General features: G+C 39.4%; 1 protein-coding gene across 4 annotated transcripts in view; it reads right to left on the bottom strand.

The window, feature by feature from the left end:
- Positions 1–5,014: 5,014 nt before the first annotated feature.
- ELMOD1 (ELMO domain containing 1) overlaps positions 5,015–24,491 on the bottom strand; it is a 75,842-nt gene continuing 56,365 nt past the window's right edge. For 2 of the 4 annotated variants that reach the window (XM_034933622.3, XM_034933623.3), the window contains 6 exons: positions 24,357–24,490; positions 21,543–21,611; positions 21,038–21,061; positions 17,728–17,778; positions 15,879–16,012; positions 5,015–6,756 (listed from right to left, as the gene is read on the bottom strand). In XM_034933622.3, coding sequence (XP_034789513.1) covers positions 6,584–6,756; positions 15,879–16,012; positions 17,728–17,778; positions 21,038–21,061; positions 21,543–21,611; positions 24,357–24,490 — 585 coding nt within the window. In that variant the 3' untranslated portion in view covers positions 5,015–6,583. The remainder of the gene's footprint in view (positions 6,757–15,878; positions 16,013–17,727; positions 17,779–21,037; positions 21,062–21,542; positions 21,612–24,356; position 24,491) is intronic. The other 2 variants (XM_034933624.3, XM_055094793.2) reach the window with 1 other exon arrangement.

Raw genomic sequence — 24,491 nt, 5'->3', positions numbered from 1 at the left:
TACTCATTTGTTTTCTCCAGCATCTAGGAGATTGGCCATCCTGACAGACACTTTGAAAGAAGGACCCTCTGAGAAAGGTCATCCATGGGAGTCTACATGGGGGCAGGACCAGTTTTGGCTACTGTAGGAAGCGTCCCATGCATCATGGGGTGTGGGTAGGCCACCCTCTGAGGCCCATGTCCAGGATGAGGCCCTCCTCTTCTCCATGCCAGCTCCTGTTTGCACCTCTGGGCGATGACAACAGAACACGAAGTCCTTTGTTAGAGGTGGGAGCAGGGTCAAGTTATAGTGACTGCGTAAATTGAGGGAAAACAAAGGGAATGTTTGATTGATTTCTAAACCATCAACAACTGAGACTAAATCTTGTCAGGTTTCAGTGAAGAACCAGATCAATAATCCCTAGAGAAGTGCTTCTCAGCTGAATGTGCACACATATCACCTGGGGGAGTGTTAAAATGAAGATTATCATTCAGTAGGTCTGGGGAGGGGGCTGAGATGATTCATTTCTAACAGTGCCCATTGTGGTGGTCCAAAGACTGGGCTTTGAGAAGCCAGGCACTAGATTTAGACTGTGAGGTCCCTGAGACCAAGGGCACACTTTCTTGTCTCCCATTTGGTCCCCAGACTTGGCCCGATGGCTGGGACTAAAATAAGTTTTCAATAAATATTTGCTGAATTGAATTAGTGGGGAACACTGGCTCCAAGGACAAATTTTGTAGCTGAATTCTTTGTTAGAGGAAGCTCATAGCCAAAAACCAGAGGGATGAAAATTGAACCATGATTAAACCTGTGTTTAACTAGTTTAACTTTGGAGTTTCCCAAACACTTATAGCTAATAATTATTAGCTTATTTGAATTTTACTCTTACAGTAATCCTCTGAAGAGGAGCTGTCATTATTATTTTTATGTTACAGATGGTAAAAGCAAAGTCAGAAGGATGAAATCGTTGACCTAAAGAAGGTAGCAGCATGTGCACTGGAACACGGGTCTTTGGATTGCAAGTTTTTCCTGCTGTGCTCTGCAAAAAGAGTAAAAACATCACGCAAAGTGGATGATATAACCCTTAGTACCATATAGCTTGAGGCTGTTGATGTCCCTATTCCTCTATAATTGCTATACACTTGGTACAGAGAGCTAATATGTCAAAAATGTAAGTATATGGGCGTAATATGAGGAGATTTCTCAAAAAAAAAATTAATGAGCTCTCTCTGGGCTGGCTCTGTTTTGACAAACCAGCTGCAACTGAAAGCTCCTCTCTCTTCCAGCAAAGAGGTTGCATCCCAGCTTAGCTTCTCTTAAAACCAGAGATTTCCTCCCCCAGGGCAACATCCCACAGACCTTAGGGCCTCCAGGTGCAGGGAGCTGGTGCTCCCACTCAGCTCCCAAACCGCTGGCAGCCAAGCCAGACTGCCTGGCTGCAATGTGGTCTGATCAGATCTTCACCCCTTGGCCAAGGTTGCTTTCAGGCTTTCCCTAAAAGAAAGAACAACAGGGGGCAGGACTCTCTCCAGCTGAACTCAGACCTACACCACCAGGCCCTGGTGTGCCTTGTGAGCATGGGAAGTACTTGAACCTTCTTCTGTTGCTGACCCTTGCTTTAGAAATTTTCCTAGTAAAGCTGATTCCAAAACTTATGCCTTGTGATGCTGTGGAAATCCTCCGAGCCTTTGTAGGGTAGGTGCAATCAATCACAAAGGGACCATTTAACTTGAATGACAGAGGGGGTTTACCTGTGGTTTTTCAAGATTAATCTCAGCTTTCTCTTCTCTTTGCCACTCTTTTCTAGTGGCCATAAACTCTTTTTTTTTTTTTTTTTGAGACGGAGTTTTGCTCTTGTTGCCTAGGCTGGAGTACAGAGGCACAATCTCAGCTCACTGCAACATCTGCCTCCTGGTTTCAAGCGATTCTCCTGCCTCAGCCTCCCGAGTAGCTGGTACTACAGGTGCCCGCCACCATGCCTGGCTAATTTTTGTATTTTTAGTAGAGACGGGTTTTTACCATGTTGGCAAGGATGGTCTCGAACTCCTGACCTCATGATCCATCCGCCTCGGCCTCCCAAAGTATTGGGATTACAGGCATGAGTCACCATGCCCGGCCCATAAACTCTTCTTCTATGGTCTTTCCCAAAGCATCGTACAGTGCTATGATGTAAAAAAAAAAAAAAAGTAGTCAAGAGTTTGATCTTTGTAACCGTGTCCTGACCCTGTCCTAACGATCTCTGTGGGGTTTCCATGAAGCATCCCAGTGATGTTAGCGGACAACATAATTCCTGTTAGTGTCTATGAGTGGCAGCATTCTGAAGGCTATGTCAGGTCAATGAGACACAAGAACCTCGGCTGCGAAAGGAATGTTTTATTTATGAAGCACGCACATGCCCAAAGCCCTGCGTGTTTCTCCTTCCACAGAGATAAATGCTGTGTAGCTTCCAGCCTGAGCTTGCCATTGCACAAGTCCTGCAAACCCACCTTGCTGAGGTTTCCCCTGCAAGGGAGCAGGAAGGAGGTTTGCAGCCTTCCTCTCCTGGGAGAGACAGGGATCAGGAGAAAGAGCTTACGGTCCTAGAATTGTTCTTTGAGTATCAAGGGGAAAAAAATCTGACCAAAACTGTGGGCGGTCCTAAGGCACAGTATGGCAGCATTTGAATTCACCCTACAGACATCTGAGAGAGAAGTATTTATGAACACTTCTGTTATCACTTGGGGGTGGAGTGTGTGTGCGCATTTGTGTGTGTTTATAATTCACCAGTCCCCTGGGATAGTAGAGGATTCCAGTTAGGTAGACAGCAGCATAATGATTGAATGTCTGGGGTTAAGGCCTTGGGTTCAAGTCTAGCTATGCCATTTATTAGGCTGGTGCAAAAGCAGCTGCAGTTTTTGCCATTACTTTCAATGGCGAAACCGCAATTACCTGTGCACCAACCTAATACTTCTCTCTCTTGAGACCTTTGGCAATGTATTAAATTATCTAAGCCTGTTTGTCTAGAAAAACAAGTGTGCAGGCAAACAAAAACCCATCTGATCCTGTGTGTTGTTAAGGAAATGAAATAATGCAAGGTAAGGACTAGCACCGTCCTGGCACATGGCATAAAAACCTGCTAAATGTGAGCTCTTGAAATGGAATTTGTACCAGAATCTCTTTCATCTTCTAGGACTTGATGTTATACTTGGTTCTGCTTTTCTGTCATTTTTTCTCTAGATTAGAGCAGCTACCATTGTTGAGCTCCCTGAAGAGTTAGAGGCATTGCTTTAATAGAGTCTGTGTCAGAAGGCTCAGTGGCTATGGGTCTAGCTGACATTTTCCTTTTTCTCTGCCCCCTTCCTCTTCTCTCCATCATCTGCCATCTCCTATCCTCATATTCCACCAACTCTGGTCCCCTCCTCACTCCCCTTCAATTTGGATCTGGCACCATATGTTTACGGATCAAGATAATTTGTTGCCATGGAGTTTGATTGCCAGGTTTTATTTCCCCATTGCCAACTTAGGCCCCATCTGTGCAGCTGAATTTCTCAGCTCAAACCAAGCCCATGCTTGTGATGGGTCTCTAAGATTTTGGGTAGTATCCTGGATATCAAAATGTCTATATCTCTATGATGTACTTCTCTTGCCAGAGGCTTGAAAGTAAAGAAATTGGGCTATATTTGCCTAATTAAGTTGTGGGTGGACAATCCTTATGTCTGTCTCTTGGTCTCTCTTGGCCACCTAACATCTCAGTTTTCTTAAACTGTCCCAGTTTACTCTGTTGTTCTAAAGAAACCATTAACAACATCCCCTTTCTCTCTCAACAGTGTTCTGTTTTGGAAGATATATTGTAAGGTCACCCTGTCTTTTGGGATTGGCATATATTTAAGCCTCTTTTCAAATATGGAAAAGATGGTGGGTTACCAGGCAAAACTTTTTCAGCACAGTACAATAACAAGAACCGTGAGAAGGAAGGTCAGAGTCAAGTTTCAGAAACAGTGCTTCAAAAGGTTTTCTTTCTGTAGTGCAAACAGGAATGTGTTTTTATCATAGCAAGTAGTGCTTTGGAAGACTTGGAAGAGGCTTGCCGCACAATTGACATTTTATGTGGTCAACCCTTATTCAATGGAAAAGTATAAGCTAAAAATATTCAAGGGAAACACACACACACACACACACACACACACACACACACACACACACTCCACATGTTGTTGATGCTTTTGAAACCTCTCCTCTTCTTTTTCTCACCTCACTTTGTGTGACTGGGTGGAATGCATCTTCCACAAAGTGGTGTGAATGAGAAATCTAATAATACTCAGAGCTCAAAGGAGCTGTCACAGCTTGTTCATCCTAAGATTGTGCAGCCATGTTCAAATACAATAGAAAGAAAGCATCCTAGGAGCTGAGAGGGGAAACTCTTAGCTTTGTTGGCGTCAACTATCTCTATCTGAACAGAAGAGACGCAAGCTGGTGTAAGTGCCACATGCTGTCAAGCCGTGACAGTGACACGGGACCACAATGGATAAAAAGAGACAATGAGCACATGTGGCTGGCAAAGGCTGGACTGCATGTGGAATAATGCCTTCATCTACAGCAGCTGCAGCTACGGTGGAAATTCAGGGCTCCTCAGGCAGGCCTGAGGAACTAGGTTGACAAGTTCTCCCTTACTTGAGAGAGGAATATACATTCTTGTCATTACTCATGGTATCCACCATGTGCTAATCAACTCTTTCCCTTCCGCATTCTAAGAAGGGACACAGGACCATAAGAAAGGCAATGCAAAATGCTGCCACCTGGTACATGGCTGAAAGGGAAAGGATAATACAAACCCAGAAGGGAGAGAAAGGCCAAGAAAACAATGGGTAGTTAATGTTTCTGCTTTATCTAGCAACAGCCAAGCCAGGTTTCCTAGGAAGTTGTGAACCTGCTGACTCTGAATGATGGTGTGATTTATAGTCAGCTCCAGGTTGTCTGTCTTTGACATTCCATTCACTCACATATTTGCATATTCAGAAGCTGTACGAGCACAAAAATATTAATATGAAATCCAATATACATTACAGTAGAATGACATGTAATTTATTCATATAACTGACAATTAGGCAGTACTCAAAATTCATTTAAATAAGCAAGTGGTTACACAAACATCTAATAATACTAAAATTGATAGTCAGAAGGTATAAAATACCATGGGTATGAAATGCCATGGTAAATACTATTCAACAGACTACAATCATAATTCCAAACTAAATTACGGTTTTTAAAATGATTTTTAGCAGTTCTGGAACAATTTGACTTTTCTCTTTCTAAGCAACTTACTTCTTCCACTGATACAAGACAAGGTCGTTATTTTCAAGAAATATCGCAGAGTGACTTAGCTTAGGTTGCTCTCTTGAAACACATTTTCTTGCAAATTGTTTTTTAATATTGCCCCTTGACATAGAAACAAACTAGTCAGCACTTAGTTCCCCAAGCAAATATGCTTGGATCAGAACAGTGCCAGGGTGTAACCCAGTTCCGCAAGAGGCAGGCAGTGAAAAACCTTTTGCAGCTTTTGAAATATGCTTATTTCTTTTCTGAGGCTTCAAGCATCATACACTTAGGCATCCAAGCCAATGAAGTTATGGGAATAAAATAGTTTGTTATACAGATGACTATGACACAATTGCAACTGGGGTGAGGGGAAGTTACAATATAATTCTGCAGTACTTCAAACAAAAACAGCTCCTACCTAAAGTTACTTCTTGTAAGCCTCATGAAGCATAGCTATGTTTGCAGGAACAGTTTGGCTTATCATGTGTCTGTCTGTACTATTTTATTTATTTATTTATTTATTTATTTATTTATTTATTTATTTTTGAGATGGAGTCTTGCTCTGTCGCCAGGCTGGAGTGCAGTGGTATGATCTCGGCTCACTGTAACCTCCACCTCCCGGGTTCAAGCGATTCTCCTGCCTCAGCCTCCCGAGTAGCTGGGATTACAGGCACCCACCACCACGCCCAGCTAATTTTTGTTATTTTTAGTAGAGACGGGGTTTCACCATGTTGGCCAGGATGGTCTCGATCTCTTGACCTCGTGATCCGCCCGCCTCAGCTCCCCAAAGTGCTGGGATTACAGGTGTGAGCCACTGCGCCCGGCCCTGTTTTGTATTATTTTAAAGTCTTATACTTTATCAGAATGAGGTCCAAGCATGAACCTGGCTTGAAAAGCTAGCAGCAGTAGTCATGAAACATTTCAATAAATTAAAAGGCTTTCACAGAATGAGATTCAGCTAAACCTCTTACATACAAAATACAGCTAGAGAAATACAATTCTTTAATGCTGAATTATGAGGGAGAGGAAAAAAAGTCTAAAAAAATAGAAAACTCTCTCCATACCTGGATATCAAGGCAAGATGTAACACTGCATAATGCCACAATATGAGCAGTCACTGGATGACAGATACTCCAGAAACAGTGGTCTCTGGGGATCTCGGAATTATGACCAAGAGATGAAAACACTGTACCAAAAGGCATGCATACAATCACTGTGTGCATTCAATGCGTGAGCTGCGACCTAAGCAGAGATCTAACAAGACAATGAGGCAGTGTTCCAGGGTATCCATTAAAACCAGCGTGGGCAACTACATGTTGATTAAACCTTCCGAGGCAGCAAAATGTGGGCACAAAGCCATGTCTGGGTTCTGCAGCTGTTTGATGATCCTCTTGCGGAATTTCTCCCTCACACGATTAAATTCCATTATGTCCATGGGGTCCTCTTCGATCCAAAACTTATGAAATTCATGCATCAAATAGCCTGTTGGAGACAATACAATGATAAGAATGCAGGAGAAAAAAAATCCTTAATCACATTCAAAATCATTCTGAATGCTGAGGAAGATGCTGAACCAAGCCACAGCAACCGTGGAGCTCAAAGAAGACGTCAAAATCTAGAAAATACCACTGTTTAAGATTATTCTTTAAAATCAGTGCAGTTGAAGCCTACCAATCTGCAAGCTTTTTGCAATTGGCCCTGGAATCATTCTCACTCTTCCCAAGCAGGAAGACAAATCAGTTCTGCCATCTCTTGAGTATGAATCGCATCGGGAACATTTTCTGAAAGGCTGACAGTGACTACTTCATCCTTCTCCTCCTAATTAAATTAATGTAACGGTCCAACTTTTCAAAATCACCCCACTCGGACTTTATTCTCTTGATATTTGATATAACTAAAGTTTTAAATTACCCCGACAAATCAAACAAATGCATTCTGACACTCTATTATGAGACAATAAAAATTGTAAATCAACCCTGAACAACACAGACTGGTCGTTAAACCACATGAAATTGTTAATAAGACTTCCTTGCTCTGAAGCAATAATTTCATATTCAAATCCTTTGGTGTCTCAAAAATGCTATCCACGAGTGATCTGGATTGAAACAATTTGGGGAATAAATGTTAAGTATTTGATATAAGAACCTATTCATTGTGCTTTGTTCCCCATTATGCCCCCTCCCACTACCACATTTGTTTAATTATTTTTATCTACCACATTTAGTATTGAAATATGCATAGTGTTTTTTTTTTTCAATACTAGATACTTGTAGGTAGTAAACTACTACAAGCTCAGGTGTCTCTATGTGTTAGAAAGAAAAGTACTTAAGGAAGTAATCCTAGTTTTAAAAAAAGAAAAACAGCCAGGCATGGTGGCACATGCCTGTAGTCCCAGTTGTTTGGGAGGCTGAGGTGGATCACCTGAGCTCAGGAGGTCGAGGCTGCAGTGAGCTGTGATTGCGCCACTGCACTCCAGCCTCGGTGACAGAGTGATACCTGTCTCAAAAGGAGAAAAAGAAGACAAAAGAAAAACAAAGATTATGCAAAATTTTCTTTGTCTTAACGTTAGAAGGAGGTAGAAAATAGAAGACAGGATTGTGGAGCCAGAAACCTGGTTTGAATCCTTGCTTTTCCACCTGCATGCGTAAATGAAAATGGGGAAGTGGAGGATGAGAAGAGAATTTGGAATAAACACACTTAATTCTAATAGTACAAAAAAATCAATACTTTTTGTTTTTCTGGTAACTAGCTATGTATGGAAAAATGCTCAACATAATTTCATGCATTTTTAAAAATCTTTACTCATATTTTATTTTAATACAAAATTAGGAGTGACCTTCACTGCCCCCAACACACATGGCCAGCTGCTGGTCCACTTCCACAGACCCTTCCCTCTGGTTACTTGTCTCATTACGTTGTTAAGCATGCTTATATTTGTTTAAGTATGTGGTCTCTCTGTAAATATAGGAGAAGGAGGGTTGGGTTGACTCTTTCATTTCTTTTTTTTTTTTTAAGTTTATTAATTTTTTAGAGGAAAGATCTTGCAATGTTGCTCAGGCTGTCCTTGAACTCCTGGCCTCATGTGATCCTGCTGCCTCAGCCACCCAAATAGCTGGGACTACAGGCACATGCCACTGTGCCTGGCTTATGCCATTTCTTTTAGGACTAGCCTGCCTTTGGGCCCTTCACACACTAGAATTGACTGTTTTTAACATTTCTGATGAGGGTACACACCAACCATCACCCTACTGGCCTTGAGGTTACACAAGCCAGGGCCCCACTATCACTGTCATGGGAACCTGAACACATCAGAAAAGGCCCAAATCGGAAGTATCAGTCACCCCAGAAGCCATCTCCTCTGTCTCTCTTCATCTGATGCTTGGATTCCCGGAGGCAGCATTTAGGCTTGAACTTCTCTGGTGACAACACTGACTGTTTGTTCCTTGGATGAAGAACCTGATTCTTAAAAGCTTGTTTCTTGCCAGGCACTGTGGCTCACACCTGTAATCTCAACACTTTAGAAAGCCAAGGCAGGAGGATCACTTGAGGCCAGGGGTTTGAGGCCAGGCTGGGCAACACAGGAAGACCCCGTTTCTACAAAAAAAAATTTTTTTTTGAGACAGGGTCTCGCTCTGTTGTCCAGGCTGCAGCACAGTGGCGAATCTCAGCTCACTGCAGCCTCCACCTCCCAGGTTCAAGCAATTCTCCCAGGTTCAAGCAATTCGAGCGTGTGCCACCATGCCTGGCTCATTTTTGTATTTTTGGTAGAGATGGGGTTTCACCATGTTGGCCAAGTTGGTCTTGAACTCCTAACCCCAAGTGATCCACCTGCCTCGGCCACCCAAAGTGCTGGGATTACAGGTGTGAGCCACCACGCCTGGCTTACAAAAATTTTTTTTTTTTTTGAGACAGAGTTTCGCTCTTGTTGCCCAGGCTGGAGTGCAATGGCACGATCTTGGCTCACCACAACCTCTGCCTCCCGGGTTCAAGCGATTCTCCTGCCTCAGCCTCCTGAGTAGCTGGGATTACAGGCATGCGCCACCACGCCTGGTTGATTTTGTATTTTTAGTAGAGACAGGGTTTCTCCATGTTGGTCAGGCTGGTCTCGAACTCCCAACCTCAAGTGATCCGCCCGCCTCGGCCTCCCAAAATGCTGGGATTACAGGCGTGAGCCACCGTGCCTGGCCACAAAAAACTTTTTAGAATAAGCTAGCTATGGTGGCTTGCACCTGTAGTCCCAGCTACTTGGGAGGCTGAGGCAGGAGGATCACTTGAGCCCAGGAGTTTGAGGCTGCAGTGAGCTAGGATGGTGCCACCGCACTCCAGCCTGAGCAAGAGAGAGACTCTGTCTCTAAAAAACAAACAAACAAATAAAGGTTCTTCCTCATTCTGGGCCTAAATCTGTTGCCCTGTATTTCACAGAACAACTTCAATCCTTCCCCAACTCAAGTGTTTGAAGTGTGCTTTATGCCCCGAGCTTTTCTCTTTCACTGCTTCTCCTCATCATTTCTCATATGCCATGATTTGGAGCCTGTTTGTCATTTGGTTGTCATACTAGCTATGTATGGAAAAATGTGCACATCAACAGAAACTTGTTTCCTCTGATCTCAGTATCTTATTCAGCCAACCAAAAGAATTCAATCACCTGTCCATTTCAGTGACTGGGCAGACTTCTAAAATATTCCAAGAATGATCTGGGGTACTTGTTAAAAATGCAGATCCTCCCAGATTTAACCAGACTTGCAATTCAATAAGATGAAACTTGTGTCACTAAAGTTGAGAACTTTGGTCAAGAAGATTCTCTTTTTAAAAAGAAAGTTTCCTTGGCTTCCTTCTAAATATAATTTTTATGGTTCTAAAATAAATCTATGATAATTTATAAATCCTTCTTTCCTTACTATATAAAATACATACATAAATTTTCCTGACTGGTCTCTGAGCTCAAATAAACACAGCTATTTTGTACATAGAGTCAGGTTTCCAATACTATGAATTAAAATAATCGATAATGTATCTCATTAGTATTTCATGAGTGACAGCATCTTTTCTTCTGTTGACAATGATAAACAGGCAATATGAAAAATCATCTTTTAATGAAGAATTCATTTTTCTGCAATATACAAAAATGTTCACCTTTCTACAATGTGCAGGAATATTGGCAACTCACTCTAAAGGTGATGTAGTGTGGCACAGTTACAGAAGAATGTGGATTCATTTGGTTTCCCCATTTTCCTACCTTACACACAATTATAGAAAAACATCTTGAAAGGTTTAAAGGGCTTGGGTAAGGGTAGAGGAGGGGCTGGCTCATAATCTGACACCATGCTCAGGATTCTTCCTCCGAAGATTGAAGACTGATTCCCTGGGACTCTCTTTCTCTATCCCATCAGGAAAATAATTAAAGACTGTGTAACATGATCTTAATCAAAATGCAGAAATGGTGGTCTGGCTTCCAAGGTGCATATTATAATCATAAAACTCCACTCACTTATATAAATTACAGTGTTCAAAAATTCATTTGGTCTGATCTGTCAGTTAACTCATCTGCCGATGAACAAATATGAAACAGACACAGTACTAGGTATTGCAGATGAAGAAAAAGGCAGACTTCCTGTGCTCCCTAATGCTGGGTCTATTGGAGAGAGGCAAACAGGAGTATAATTGCAGCTGATGATTTGTTCGCTATGGAAGCTAACAAAGTGGCATGGAAAGGAGAGGGAGAAAACAGAGGCCAGGCTATTTTCCACCATCTCATTGCATTCTTATAACAGCTTTGTGGAGTAGGTAACACAGATATTACATCTCCATCTTTCAGATGCAGATATTGGGCTTAGATGAGTTCCTTGAATGGTCTACAATAACAGGTACAGCTGGAAGCTGGAAACGAGGGCCTGAAACCAGCTGACTTTTCACCACGGCAATAGGCTGCCTTTTCCAGTACATTCTGTTCCTCTGGTTCTTATTCCTACGGAATAGTTCCTTCTTTTGGAGGTCAAAGAAAAAAATAGTTTGCTTTTCCCCTTCTGGCCTTTGTACTTTCCCTTCTGCTCATTACACCTAACCTCACTCCATTTCAGTGGGGCTGTGTGTTCAGTGGAGCTTTAGACTGAATGCAATTTTTGTAACATAGTACCTTGGCAGCTCAGTGTTCACCAAATGTACTGTAACGTCAGAAGGATGGAGCTATTATATTCTTCTATTCTTCTACCTAGATGGAATACTTGTTTTGAATACTAATTTGGCTCTCTGACTCCAGCCTGCAGCATATTTGTTGCTGCTTGAATGTCTTGGTTTTGCTTCACTGCATTCGGTTAGTAGAGAGCAGAGACATATGCAAGGACACAGGTAATTGCAAGAATATTACAGAGGAGACATGCAGAACTGATCATGTCTGATTGAGGAACAATGAATCTAGGGCACAGTTTGTTTCCCTTAGAGAGGCCTGAGCCCCTCTGCCTACATACACCACAATCCATAGGGGGATTGCTGCTGCTTCCAAAACCTGATGAGGGCCTTCGGAAATATGTAATCCTATTGCATACTTGCTCATCTGGGCTAGGATTCTCTTGGAAGCGTATCAATCCAGGCCAAGACTAATACTTTTTTTCTTTTGTAGAGATGGGGTTTCACCATGTTACCCAGGTTGGTCTCAAACTTCTGGGCTCAAGTAATGGTCCTGCCTCAGCCTCCCAAAGTGCTGGGATTACAGGTGTGAGCCACCGTGCCTGGCCTAAGGATAAAATTTCCCACAGAAACTAGACTCTCCTTTCTCCTGTAAAAAACATCAGCCAGTATTTTAGCCAGCCAGCCATCCATCCATCCATCCATCCGTCCATCCATCCATCCATCCACCCACCCACCCAACCCCCGTCTAGTTACTGAGCACCTTTACCCTGTACCAGGCTTTGTGTTGAGGATACAGCAGTGAAACCTGCCCTTAAATGCCAATTCTTTACGATTCTAACTTTGACTCTTTCCTGGGAGTGCTCCCCCACTGTGTGGCTCTGATATTCTCCCAGGTGCTGATGAACCACAAATCTGTAGATTGACCCTTTCTAATCCTTCAGCACTCCAGAGCCCTACATTATGAGAATGCCCACTCTGCAGCTCCATATGGATTTCCCAAGAACAGCTCACCCTCAGTATGCCTAAAACTAAACTCACTCTACCTTCCCTCAAAACTACTTCCCTGATTTCCCTAATGAGCATGGTAAATACAGAACAGGGCAAGTATAAGGGGCCAGGGAAACACGGCAAGAGGCATTCTTTATCTGGATGTTGATGCTGTTTGACGTGGCTTGCAGAGCTCTTCAGGACTGCCCTCCAACCTGCTCTTAGGCTTCCAGTGCCATCTCTAGTCACCACCCGGCAAACCCTATGCTCTATTTCTTAAATCCACATACTCTTTTGCTTTATGGCCTTCACCGGACCACTCAGCCACCATTGCCTTATTTCCTGCCACTCATCCTTTTGGTCTCTTCAAAAGTGGCATTTGCTTTGGAGAAACTTCCCTGACTTCCAGGCTGAATGAGCTAAGGCAGCCACAGACTTTTTCAATATTTATTTATTTATGAGATGCAGTCTCACTCTGTCGCCCAGGCTGGAGTGCAGTGGCACAATCTCAGCTCACTACAACCTCCACCTCCTGGTTTCAAGAGATTCTCGTGCCTCAGCCTCCCGAGTAGCTGGGCTTACAGGCGTGAGCCATCACACCTGGCTAATTTTTGTATTTTTCATAAAGACAGGGTTTCACCCTTTTGTTCAGGCTGGTCTTGAACTCCTGACCTCAAGTGATCTGCCCTTCTTGGCCTCCCAAAGTGCTGGGATTACAGGTGTGAGCCACTGTGCCGGCAACTTTTCCAGTTTTTAGAAGCAGTACCTTTACTTCCTCAATTACTAAATTTTCCCACTACATTTTATTTTTTTAAAGACTTTTTTGTTTCCCTTAAGATAATGCTGGACCCACTACATTTTAAGTATTTGTTTAAATGCCTGTCTTCCTCAGCATAGAACCTAATCTATAGTAAAATCTCAATCATATTTGTTGGAGATGCTCAGAATTTTTATAGGAGTGAATATAATCATCCAATTATCAAAGCAGGAGCTGTGATAATGTATGTAAGGGACTTACATTTTCCATTAACAAGTTGTAAAGTATATGTGTTTATAATTTACTTTTCATTTTTATCTAAGTTATACATGCACATTGTTCAGAATCAAATAGTTTAATAAGTCTTGTTACAAAAACGAAAAACCAAAAAAAACCCCCAAAACAAAAAAAAGCAGTCTCCTGCCCTAATTTCTGCTTTCCTAAAGCAACATTTCAATTCTTTTAGCTGATTATTTTGGTTATTGATCTTCATAGCTCTAATCAACATGCTTTCCATTACTTGATTAAAAATTTTTTTTCTTTATAGGAGATAAAGATTTAGCTCCCACTCACTCACCCCAGCCACATAGTCACTTATTTTCTCATCCTTTTCTTTACTTTGTATTAATAACTGCCTTCTTTTGTTTATTTGCCTGGCTTCCCTCTTAATTTAAGCCTAAACTATCTTCTGTATATGCCAATGTCTTCTCAATGTGTTCAAACATGGTAATATTCTGTCAATTTCATGTTCTTCAAAGAGTCTCTCCCACGGCCTTCTGACCTTCTAGAATCTAAATTTATTATTTGCAGCCAATTGCACAGATATTTTGGGCTTTCCCTTCACTGTTCTCCTGGGATAGATTTCCTGTTTTCTAGACCCCATTTATTCCTTTAGGATTACTCTCTTATTTTGTGGAAATAAGCTTCCTGATAAAGGTACAGAGAAGTAAAATGTTTACGACCTTGCATTAAGAAACTGTCTTTATTCTATTCCCATACTTGATTGGTAAGGTAGTAAGTTATACTGGGTGTAAAATTCTAAACTGGTAATCATATTCTCTTAGTTTTAAAAGATATTCTCTTAACTTTGATTGACTGATTGATTGAGATGGGGTCTTGCTCTGTCACCCAGGCTGGAGTGCAGTGGCACAATCATAGCTCATAGCAGCCTTGGCCTCCTTGGGCTCAAGCGATCTTCTCACCTCAGCCTCTTGAGTGGCTGGGACTACAGCTGGCTAATGTTTTATTTTTTGAAGAGTCAGGGTCTCGCTATGTTGCCTGGGCTGGTCTCAAACTCCTGGGCTCAAGTAATCTTCCCGCCTCAGCCTCCCAAACTGCTGGGATTACAGGTGTGATGTGCAGTGCCCAGTCTCTCTTAACTTTTGAAGCCAATATTCTATTTTTTAGAATACAATGTTGCTGTTGAGAAGTCCAATGTCATCTTGATTCCCAATTCATTGTGACAGCTTTGGAAGTTTTCGGGGTCATCTCTTTCCAGTATCATTAAATTTCACAATGATTAGAACCTTGGTGTGGGTATACATTAATCTATTATGTAGGTGCTTATTACTTTGGGTATGAAAACTCATACTTCAGTTCTGAAAATTTTTCTTAATTTATTTCTTTGATTCCCCTTCCTTAGTTTTCACCACTATTTTTCTGGCACTTCTTTTATTCAAATATAAGACTTCACAGAGTGATCCGTTAATTTGACAACCTTTTTTATTTTCTATTTTTCATCTATGCCTTTTTGTTCTACTTTCTAGGAGAGTTTCAACTTAATCTTCTAATCCTTCTTGGAGATTTCATTTCTGCTAAAACATAGATCTGAGAATTAACTCAGGCTATCTTCGGAACCTGCACTCTTAAGTGCTATGCCATGAGGATCAGAGGGAGAGAAACACTCATGATGTCTTTGAGTCAGACCAGAAGGGGATACACTGAAGATTATGCAAGAGCAGGAAAGAGAAGAATTTACCATGCCTGAAAATATAAGTGTAGATTTTTGAATGAGAAAACAAAAAAATCAGAACCAAAAGAGGAAGTTCAAAGGCTCCAAAGCAGCCAAATCACAAAGATCTCTCAGCTTTGATCCTTGTCTGGAGTGTTCTACAGAAATCTCTGTCTCTTTCTCTCTCTCTCTATATATATATTATATATATATAAATATATAATATATATTTTTATATATAATATATATTATATTTTTATATATAATATATATTTTTATATATAATATACAATATATATTATATATTTTTAAATATATATTATATTATAATATACATATATAATATATATAATATAATATATATAATATATATTATAATATATATAAATATATATTATAATATATATAATATATATTATATTATATATTATATATATAATATACATATATATAATTTTTTTTGAGATGGAGTCTCACTCTGTTGTCCAGGCTGGAGTGCAGTGGCATGATCTCGGCTCACTGCAACCTCCATCTCCTGGGTTCAAGTAATTATCCTGCCTCAGCCTCCCAAGTAGCTGGGATTACAGGTGCGCATCACCATGCCTGGCTAATTTTTGTATTTTTAGTACAGATGGGGTTTCACCATGCTGGCCAAGCTGGTCTTGAACTCCTGAGCTCAGGCAATCCACTCGCCTTGGCCTCCCAAAGTGCTGGGATTACAGGGGTGAGCCACCGTGCCCAGCGTAGAAACCTATATTGATAATTATACAACAGGATACTTACAGAATGTTTGCTGAAAGTGAGACAATGTTGGAGCTTCTGGGGCGATATTGTAGAAATGGGTTTTTAGAGCTCCGCTGACCAGTAGATTATATGCCAGGTCAGTTATATTGATGCCCACAATTGCAAATGAGTACCTATAAAGTATAAACCACAAAACCAACTGTGTGTCACATAGAAGAAATAAGCATTTCCCATTAGCATGCTAAAAGACACTCCTACCAGTGCCACGACAGTGTACAAATGCCATGGTAATGTCAGGAAGTCACTTTATGGTCTAAAAGAGGAAGAACCCTCAGTTCTGGGAATTGCCCACCCCTTTCTTAGAAAACTCATGAATATTCTACCCCTTGTTCAGCAAATAATCAAGAAATAACCATAAAAATAGCCAACCAGCAGCCCTTGGGGCTGCTCTACCCACGGAGTAGCCATTCTTTTGTTTTATTCTTTTGCTTTCTTAGTAAACGTGCTTTCACTTTACAAAAAAAAAAAAAAAAAAGGCATTTCAATAATAGGTAATCTGATATTTAACTTACTATTAAATTATCAGAGTGGCAGGTCACCCTTCCGTCCCCACCCTATCAAAACCTTGACTTTTGTAATTTAGCAGAAAATTTCAGTAATGTGTATCATGAGAATTGGTAGTTCATATACTTTGATCTTTCTATTTCCAAATATATGACAGAAAAAAATCTGAAGTGGACAAAGCTTTATAGATATAATTCATTATAGCATTTTTAATAATGGCAATGACATGGAAACTATTCAAATATCCTAAAGAAGACAGACAGCAAAATAAATTATGGTAATCTCATATAATATACTACACCTGATTAAAACTATCTTCTTAAAGACGATTTCAGCAGGATATAAAACATTATGGATAGAGCAAGCCATTTTATTATATACACAGAGATGTGCAAGGAAAAAAACTAAAATAAGATGCCACAAAATATTAACATGAGCATGCTAGAGTAATAAGATTGGGTGATTTTTTGTTTACTTTTCTATAATAAATTGTAATTACTTTTATGATGAGAAAAATGTAAATAAGGATCTTAACACAGTGTATATTTTCTAGTTCCTTATTTACATGTTTACCAAAAATTAACGGAACCTGAGTTCTTAAATCCTCTCTGCTAATATAAATCCAGCACAGAAAAAAATTCTCTATTCAGAAATATTTTTGGACAATATGGGGCATTATAAAAAAACTAAAATAAATTTTTATCAAATAGCCCAATATTTGGTAAAATCCTTAAAAGAAAACTACCAAACACAATTCTTTTTTTTTTTTTTTTTTTTTGAGACGGAGTCTCGCTCTGTCGCCCAGGCTGGAGTGCGGTGGCGCCATCTCCGCTCACTGCAAGCTCCGCCTTCCAGGTTCACACCATTCTCCTGCCTCAGCCTCCCGAGTAGCTGGGACTACAGGTGCCCGCCAACACGCCCGGCTAATTTTTTGTATTTTTAGTAGAGACGGGGTTTCACCATGTTAGCCAGGATGGTCTCGATCTCCTGACCTCATGATCCGCCCGCCTCGGCCTCCCAAAGTGCTGGGATTACAGGCGTGAGCCACCGCGCCCGGCCCCAAACACAATTCTAAGTGATTTCTGAAAATCATTTCCTTATAATTACAACTTTCTACCTTGTCAGTTGTTCATAGGCAAAGTAATATCATATAACCATACAGATAAATCCACAAACATATAAAAGGGTACTTTAAACATTTTAACCAGATTGTATATTTCTATTAGGACAAGTAGAGTTTCACCCTTGTCTTTAATGATACTCTAGTTCTAGTTCTGGTTCTGTTTCAGATGGACCATCTTTCCATGTGAGATCCCATACTCACCCAATTGCCTTATCCATCCTTTTCTTCTCCCATTCTGCTTTGCTGAATTTGCTGAATGGATGAATGAATAAGTAAGTAAGTCAGATTTAACCTCTAATTGGTACTTGTTCTCTTTTAATGCTTATGTTAAAACTGTTAACTATATGCAGAGATGTCTGTAGCTCAATTATCCAACAAATGTTAAGCCACAGTACAATTTATATGGAGGTCAGAAATGGAATTATTTAAGGCCATGCTATTTACCTCCTATCCACTTTAGTATAGCCATGGGAGACAGCCCTAAAGGCCAAACATTAAGCTATTCTTTTGCACTATCATTAATGATCAAACCCCTCCTTCCTGAAACATTTAGTGAGGTAACTAGATGTCGCCTCACTCTCTCCTGATTCCCTACTGCATTTTGTTTGGTTTTACCTAGTGGTGTTTATCCTATTCACCATACTATAATAATATAATAAATAATATTATTATATTATTTGTGATGCCTGGTACATTGTAGATGCCAAATAAATGTTCATCGATAAGTAAATGATTGAGTTAGTAAAAGAAAGAAAAGAAGAAAGGAAGGAGGGAGGGAAGTAAGGAAGGTAAGGAAAGGAGGAGAGGGAGGAGAGGCGGGGAGGGGGGGAAGCAAGGAAGGAAGAAAAAAAGGAAGCTAGGGAGGAAGAGAGGAAGGGAGGGAGGGAGGGAGCATTTACAGGTTTTAAAAACTCTGTCCCAATAAGTGCTATGGTATTTCTTCGGGCTAAGCTAAGTCAGTAAGCCACAGCAGCTCCATTTTCATCTTTGTTTTGTAATTTCAGCTTCTGAATAAGACTGTTTGAAAAAAGATTTCTATCATAGAAGCATTCTGAAAATGCTTTCTCTCTCTCTCTCTCTCTCTTTCTTGGCCTCGCTCTGTCATCCAGGCTGGAGTGTGGTGGTGCAATCTCAGCTCACTGTGCCCTACATTCTATTACTCTGTGTGCATCTGCCCCACTCCCATTCCCCGCCATACAGCCAATAGAAGGAGGCAGGACTCATGTTCCATTCTTCCCTGTGACTGATGTAACCTTTATTCAGTATTTTACACTAAGGTCATATGGCCTTTTCTTATACTTCCAATGCAGATAGAGATGTAATTTAACAAATAAGGAGGCACCGTTCATTTATAAAGCTTTGCTGAAGAGAAAATGGGCACTTATAAATTCTTATATATAAAATTTGTATAAATTGTATAAACTGTAGTTTGCATTTGAACTCAATACAATGTAAAAACTAGTTATTATGAATATTTAATTTCTCTCTATCTAACTAGAAGAAAGGAGAGTTCTCCAGAACACACAGCAAAGATTTTATTACAAGACATGCATATAATACACACAACACACAACCACAAAAACATTACATAGAATTGATATTTAACAATGTGTACTTTCTATTCTATAAATGGCTATAATTCAAAATAACTGTTTTTAATTCATATCAAAATGTGCCACCTATTTTTAAAGTGTAACTTCTGGCTAACAAACCAAACAGCTGAAGAGGAATCAGGAGATCAGGAGATTTTTTTACCTTAAAGATTCATATCCAAACTAAAATAAGGTATGTGTGCAATTTAAGAAATTTTATATATAAGAATTTATAAGCACCTATTTTCTCTTCAGCATAGCTTTATAAATACACAGTGTCTCCATATTTATTAAATAATTTCTCTATCTGCATTGGAAATATAAGAAAAGGCCAAATGATCTCTACTTATTTGGTACTTATAGGATATCCTGGCCCAAACAGATGGCATTCCCCTTGTCGGGAGAAAACAAACACACACACAAACTAATAGTCAAAATTTTCTTCTTTAACTTGAATCCACTTTTATCCCTCAAGTTACTTTAATACTCAACCAATGGATGTTTACAAGAGCAGTAATGTGTCATGCTTGCTGAAGGATAGACAGGAAAGAGCTTTCCTTAGTACACACTGACTTTTCTCTCTTGAACACCTGAAATATTCAGGGCTTGACAGAACCTACGTTGATATCATAATCAATCCATATATACTTTTATCAGACTTCAGTGAAGGACAGTAGCATTTTGAAACATTCTGTTCTGTATCCAATGACATTTACCATCAGTTTGAAGTAATTAATACATGAACTTTATTGATTCAATTTTATTGTAGTTTGAGGGATAAAGCGTGGTAATTTTATATACATGACTACACATATATGCATGCACACACAAATGCTAGTCTCTTTTTTAAGTAAGAGTAGTCACCCCAAACCTCAAATACTTTCTCTTGGATGGCTGACACAGGAGATACAACTATAAAGCTTTTCTTTAAGAATGACTCATAGACAAAGTCAGTCCCCCTCCAATGGTTAATCAGAAATATTGCGAGCTTATTGTCACTTTCCAAGGACTGCGGGGGACTCGTGTCTTCTGACTGATGTTCCTCCAGGATATGCCACCTGAGAGCATGGACTGACTCCCCAGCCAATTTTAACTAGAGGGAGTTTAGAGTCTCTACATTACAGAAATATGCAATTCAGAAGATGTAGTTAAAAAATTAATATCGCTTGATTTTAACCATATAACAAGAAAGAGCTAAATGACTGTAGTGTTTTTCTTAAAGGAATGAATTTTTAATCATATAAAATATTACAAATGTAAATTTGGGAAGTGTAATATGACTTAATGAATCTTAGCCAAATGAAGCTAGAATGAGTAAAATAGTAAGGTGGAGGGGGGAAAAAAGCCCAACTCAACCTATCCCTGAATCTTGAGATGGTTTTGATAAAATTTTGGATTTACTTAGCAAACATGAATACTAACAACTAACCTACCATCATGCGAGGAGAAAAAAAGTAATATAAAACTATGATTGCAAAATAATGGAACTCCTTTTAAGAAGAGTGACTAACACACACACACAAAACTATCATTTATAACAATCAAATTAGATATATTAATAGAAGAGCAAGTTGTTCTGTGCAACAGAATTCCCAAATAAAATGCCCCTCTCTGGGGTAAATGGAGTCAGAACAGGTGTGGTGAGGTGTTCAGCCTTTAGGTGAGTGTTCAAAATGTTTCTCCAACCAGGTTCCGTCATGGCTATAGAAAGACTGTTTGACATTTTCCAAGTGGTCAATCTCATCTGGTTTTCAGTTTGTTAAAACATAGCCCAGCTATAATTAACTATATTAGATTAAAGGTTTGAAAATGTTGGCTTTTTGAAACAAATAAATTCAGAGTTCCTTAAAAAAATTCTTACCCATACTTATTCTAAGACAAAATAAAAGCAATAAAACACAAAAACAAAGAAAAAATACCTTATTTCTTCTTTAGTGATATCCCTTCATGTAATCAAAGAAAAAAATTAGAAAAGTAAATGAAAATGCAAACAATTTAGAATCCAGAATTTTACAAGAAAGAAAGAAAAAAAAAGCCTTAGTAATTCCAGATGTTCTCACTTGGTCCCTGACTTCTTAACTTCCATTCTTCCTTCTGTTCCCCCATCATCTTTCTTGTCTCTGGACTCTTTCCCCCAGACCCTGCCCTTCTTCCATGCCCACCTCCTCAGTCTTCCTGGACACTAGTGACTCTATCAGTCCCTTTAAATACATATCTCACCTGAACGGTGCCACTTTACATCCTAAATCTTGGAATGAGTACCTGAAGTTTTAACCCTCCAATTCAGCATTTATTACAAGGGCTTGTTTGAAAAAGCTTTGAGCCTCACTCTCCTGAGAATCTCATCAACAGATACATGCAGGAGATGAAGTTCATTTGATCTAACCCATAAAACCTAATTCATCTTTTACTTTCAACAATTACCTGCATTTCGGATGAAGAGAGTCAGACAGGACCTGCTGAGCTGCTGTGGCATCCCTTTCCGCGAAATACCTGCAGCGGGAGGGAAAGAAAACCGTAACTCTATACTTGCTTACTCGCTGAATATATTCATTTTAATCCAATTCGAGGTCATTTTGAATTCAGAGATGTATACTGGCATAAGGTTATCATTTGTTTCAGCTCCTCCAGGGAACAAACAGCTTTTCACAACAGAATTTTCCAAATGTAATGACATGGTAGGGTAGCTGTGAAACCCACATAGATTTAGGAATGTATCCAGTAGATTTTGAAAATTTAATTAAGAGCTTTGCCATTACCCAGAGAACCAAGGATTTTATTATGAAGAGGGGTTATAGAAGAGGAGGTCGAATAGTTCGGTGTTTGGAGGCCTTCAGAAGGCAGAAGCCTCGGTGAGGGACATGATGAAAGAAAGAAAAGACTGGAGGAGATGAGACAGGATATGTTTCAAATATTCATTGGGAATTTGAATTCTGGATGAATGGAAAATATCTTACTGAGCATAGATATGTTAAAAACAATAACATTTTATTCTAAGGGGAAAAAGTAGTTAAGTTTCCTAATAAACACAAAAAGTTGCACACCCTCAAACATGATTCATTAAAAAGTACTTCATAGAGACAATGATAAAACAATAGCATATATTATTTAATGTGATGTGTGTATATTTCACGCATCAATCCAAAGGGTAAAAGAAGTTCTTGAATTTCCTCTCAGGAAATTTCAAACCCAAGTCAGCAATTGCAATGCACATATTCACAGTTGTTAATGAGACTGAGTTTCTTTTCATACTTTTGTCAGTTATCTGCGTTTCCTCTTTTATGTCTCGTCTGTTGATATTTTTTAGCTCAGTGCGTCTAAAAATGTCCTCAGATAAAAAAGACAAATAACCTTATAGAGAATAATATACTGAACATAGATCCTTTATCACTTATGTGTCAGTCTTATCTCATTTTACTTTCTTTATGGGGCTTATCTTACTGAAGTTTTCAATTTTAATGTGTGAAATTTATTGATTCTTCTTTTCCAGTTGATGCTGTTTTTGCTCGTGTCTTTAAGCGATCTCTCCTTACTCAGATATCTTGATTTTCTTCTAAACGTAGGAAAGACTTGTTTTGGACTTTCAACTTGTGAACTGAGGTGAGGTAGTGATTTAATTTATTTTTCTCAATGGAAGGCCAATTGTCCCAGTTATTTGAAAGCTCAGACTTTATCCACTTATCTGTGACATTGTCTTTCTCATTAATATTTACTTTCCATTCATTAATATTACATTAAAACGTTTCATAAAAGAATGGGTGATTATTAAACTTCTTAAATTTAAAATAAAGGGAAAGACCTAGGGGAAAAATGGGATGCCACCAAAATGACTGAGTAAGGCTTAATTAACTTCTTTTAAAAATAATATCACTGCCCTAATAGGGTAGTGTCAAAGGACACAAGAACCAACTTGAAAGGACCCTTTGACTCAAAAAATAATGACTACACATGACTGAATTAAAGCATGAAAAAAATAACAAGTACAATTAGCTGAGTTACAATAAACATATAAAAACACAGGAGTTAACAAATGGTGTTTTAAAAATAGAGCAAAAAAAAAAAAAAAAAAAAAAATTGATCACTAACAAGGGATCCAGGCTACTAACTCCTGACTCTGAGAATTGGCAAGCAAATACAAAAATTGAATATCTGTCCTGCCTATATTTCAGAGAAACCAAATAACTGTACTCTACAAGGAAACAAAGTCTTTAGAAATTCCAGCCAACAATTATAGGAAAAATAACAGAAATAGAAAAGCACTCTTTATACAATTAATTAATTGGTTCAGTAAAGATCATAGAAGGAAGAAAGGCTGATGGTGGACTTTACACTGGAGGCATCAGGCTGGGATCCCTCTGATTCGTTGCAGCACAGGGCTGAGAGTGGAGGGACACTGAAGGCCTCCCGCTGTGATGTCAACCTGAATCTCTTCAGGCCTCTCTGCATACCTCCAATTTTCAGGAAATACAGGGGACGGATACAAGTGCAAACAGACAAATCCAGACCATGGGACATATTACAGGACAACTGTTCTGAAATCTTGAAGGTAATGACATGGAGGAGGGGGCAAAAGGAAGGGACAGAGCAAGAGACACTGATCTAATTTAAGAAGACCAAAGGGCATAGTAACTAAGTGCAATGTGTAGATCTTACATGGAAGTGCACTAGGACAAACCAGCCGCAAAAAGTATTTTAGAGAGAACTGGGAAATTTGAATATGGACTGGATAAAGATGACACCAAGGAATCATTGTTAATTGTGTTTGCTGTGATAATGGCATTGTGGTGAATGTGAAGTAATATTTATATTTTTTTAGAACTACATATTAAAATATGAAGGGTGAAATGATGGTGTAGAATTTTTCATTAACACTCTTCTGCCAAAAAAATAATGTTGTGAATATTTCAAAACCTCAACAATTACTGAATCTGGATGATCAATACAAGGGTGTTCTTTACAATCTTCTCTGTTTTTACATATGTGTGAAAATTTTCAATAATAAAACAATTTTTTAAATATATTTGAGATTTGCTTTAAAAATCCCTGAAGTTTGCTGAAATACAAGGAAGGTAGCAGACACTTTTAACATTTTATGAACCTGACCTCTCAGGGGACTTGAATGTTTTCTTTGAGTCTTATGGGAAGTACCTTTTGAAGCTAATTACTCAACTTTTGCCATTTCAGTATGAGGAGACCAAAACATCACTCGAACACTCAGCTGTCCTTCATTTTACTTACTGCAAATTGTACAGTCCCAGAAGTCCCATTCCTCGAAAGTCTGTTTTAGGATCATCACCTTGGAAACCAATTTCACACCACTGCTTAGAAATCCGAGATTCCAGTGGAGTATTGGGCTTCAAGAATTTCCATAAC

This window comes from Pan paniscus, chromosome 9, assembly GCF_029289425.2.
Source record: "Pan paniscus chromosome 9, NHGRI_mPanPan1-v2.0_pri, whole genome shotgun sequence".
Classification (NCBI taxonomy): domain Eukaryota; kingdom Metazoa; phylum Chordata; class Mammalia; order Primates; family Hominidae; genus Pan; species Pan paniscus.
This window is presented reverse-complemented; position numbering and strand designations above follow the sequence as displayed.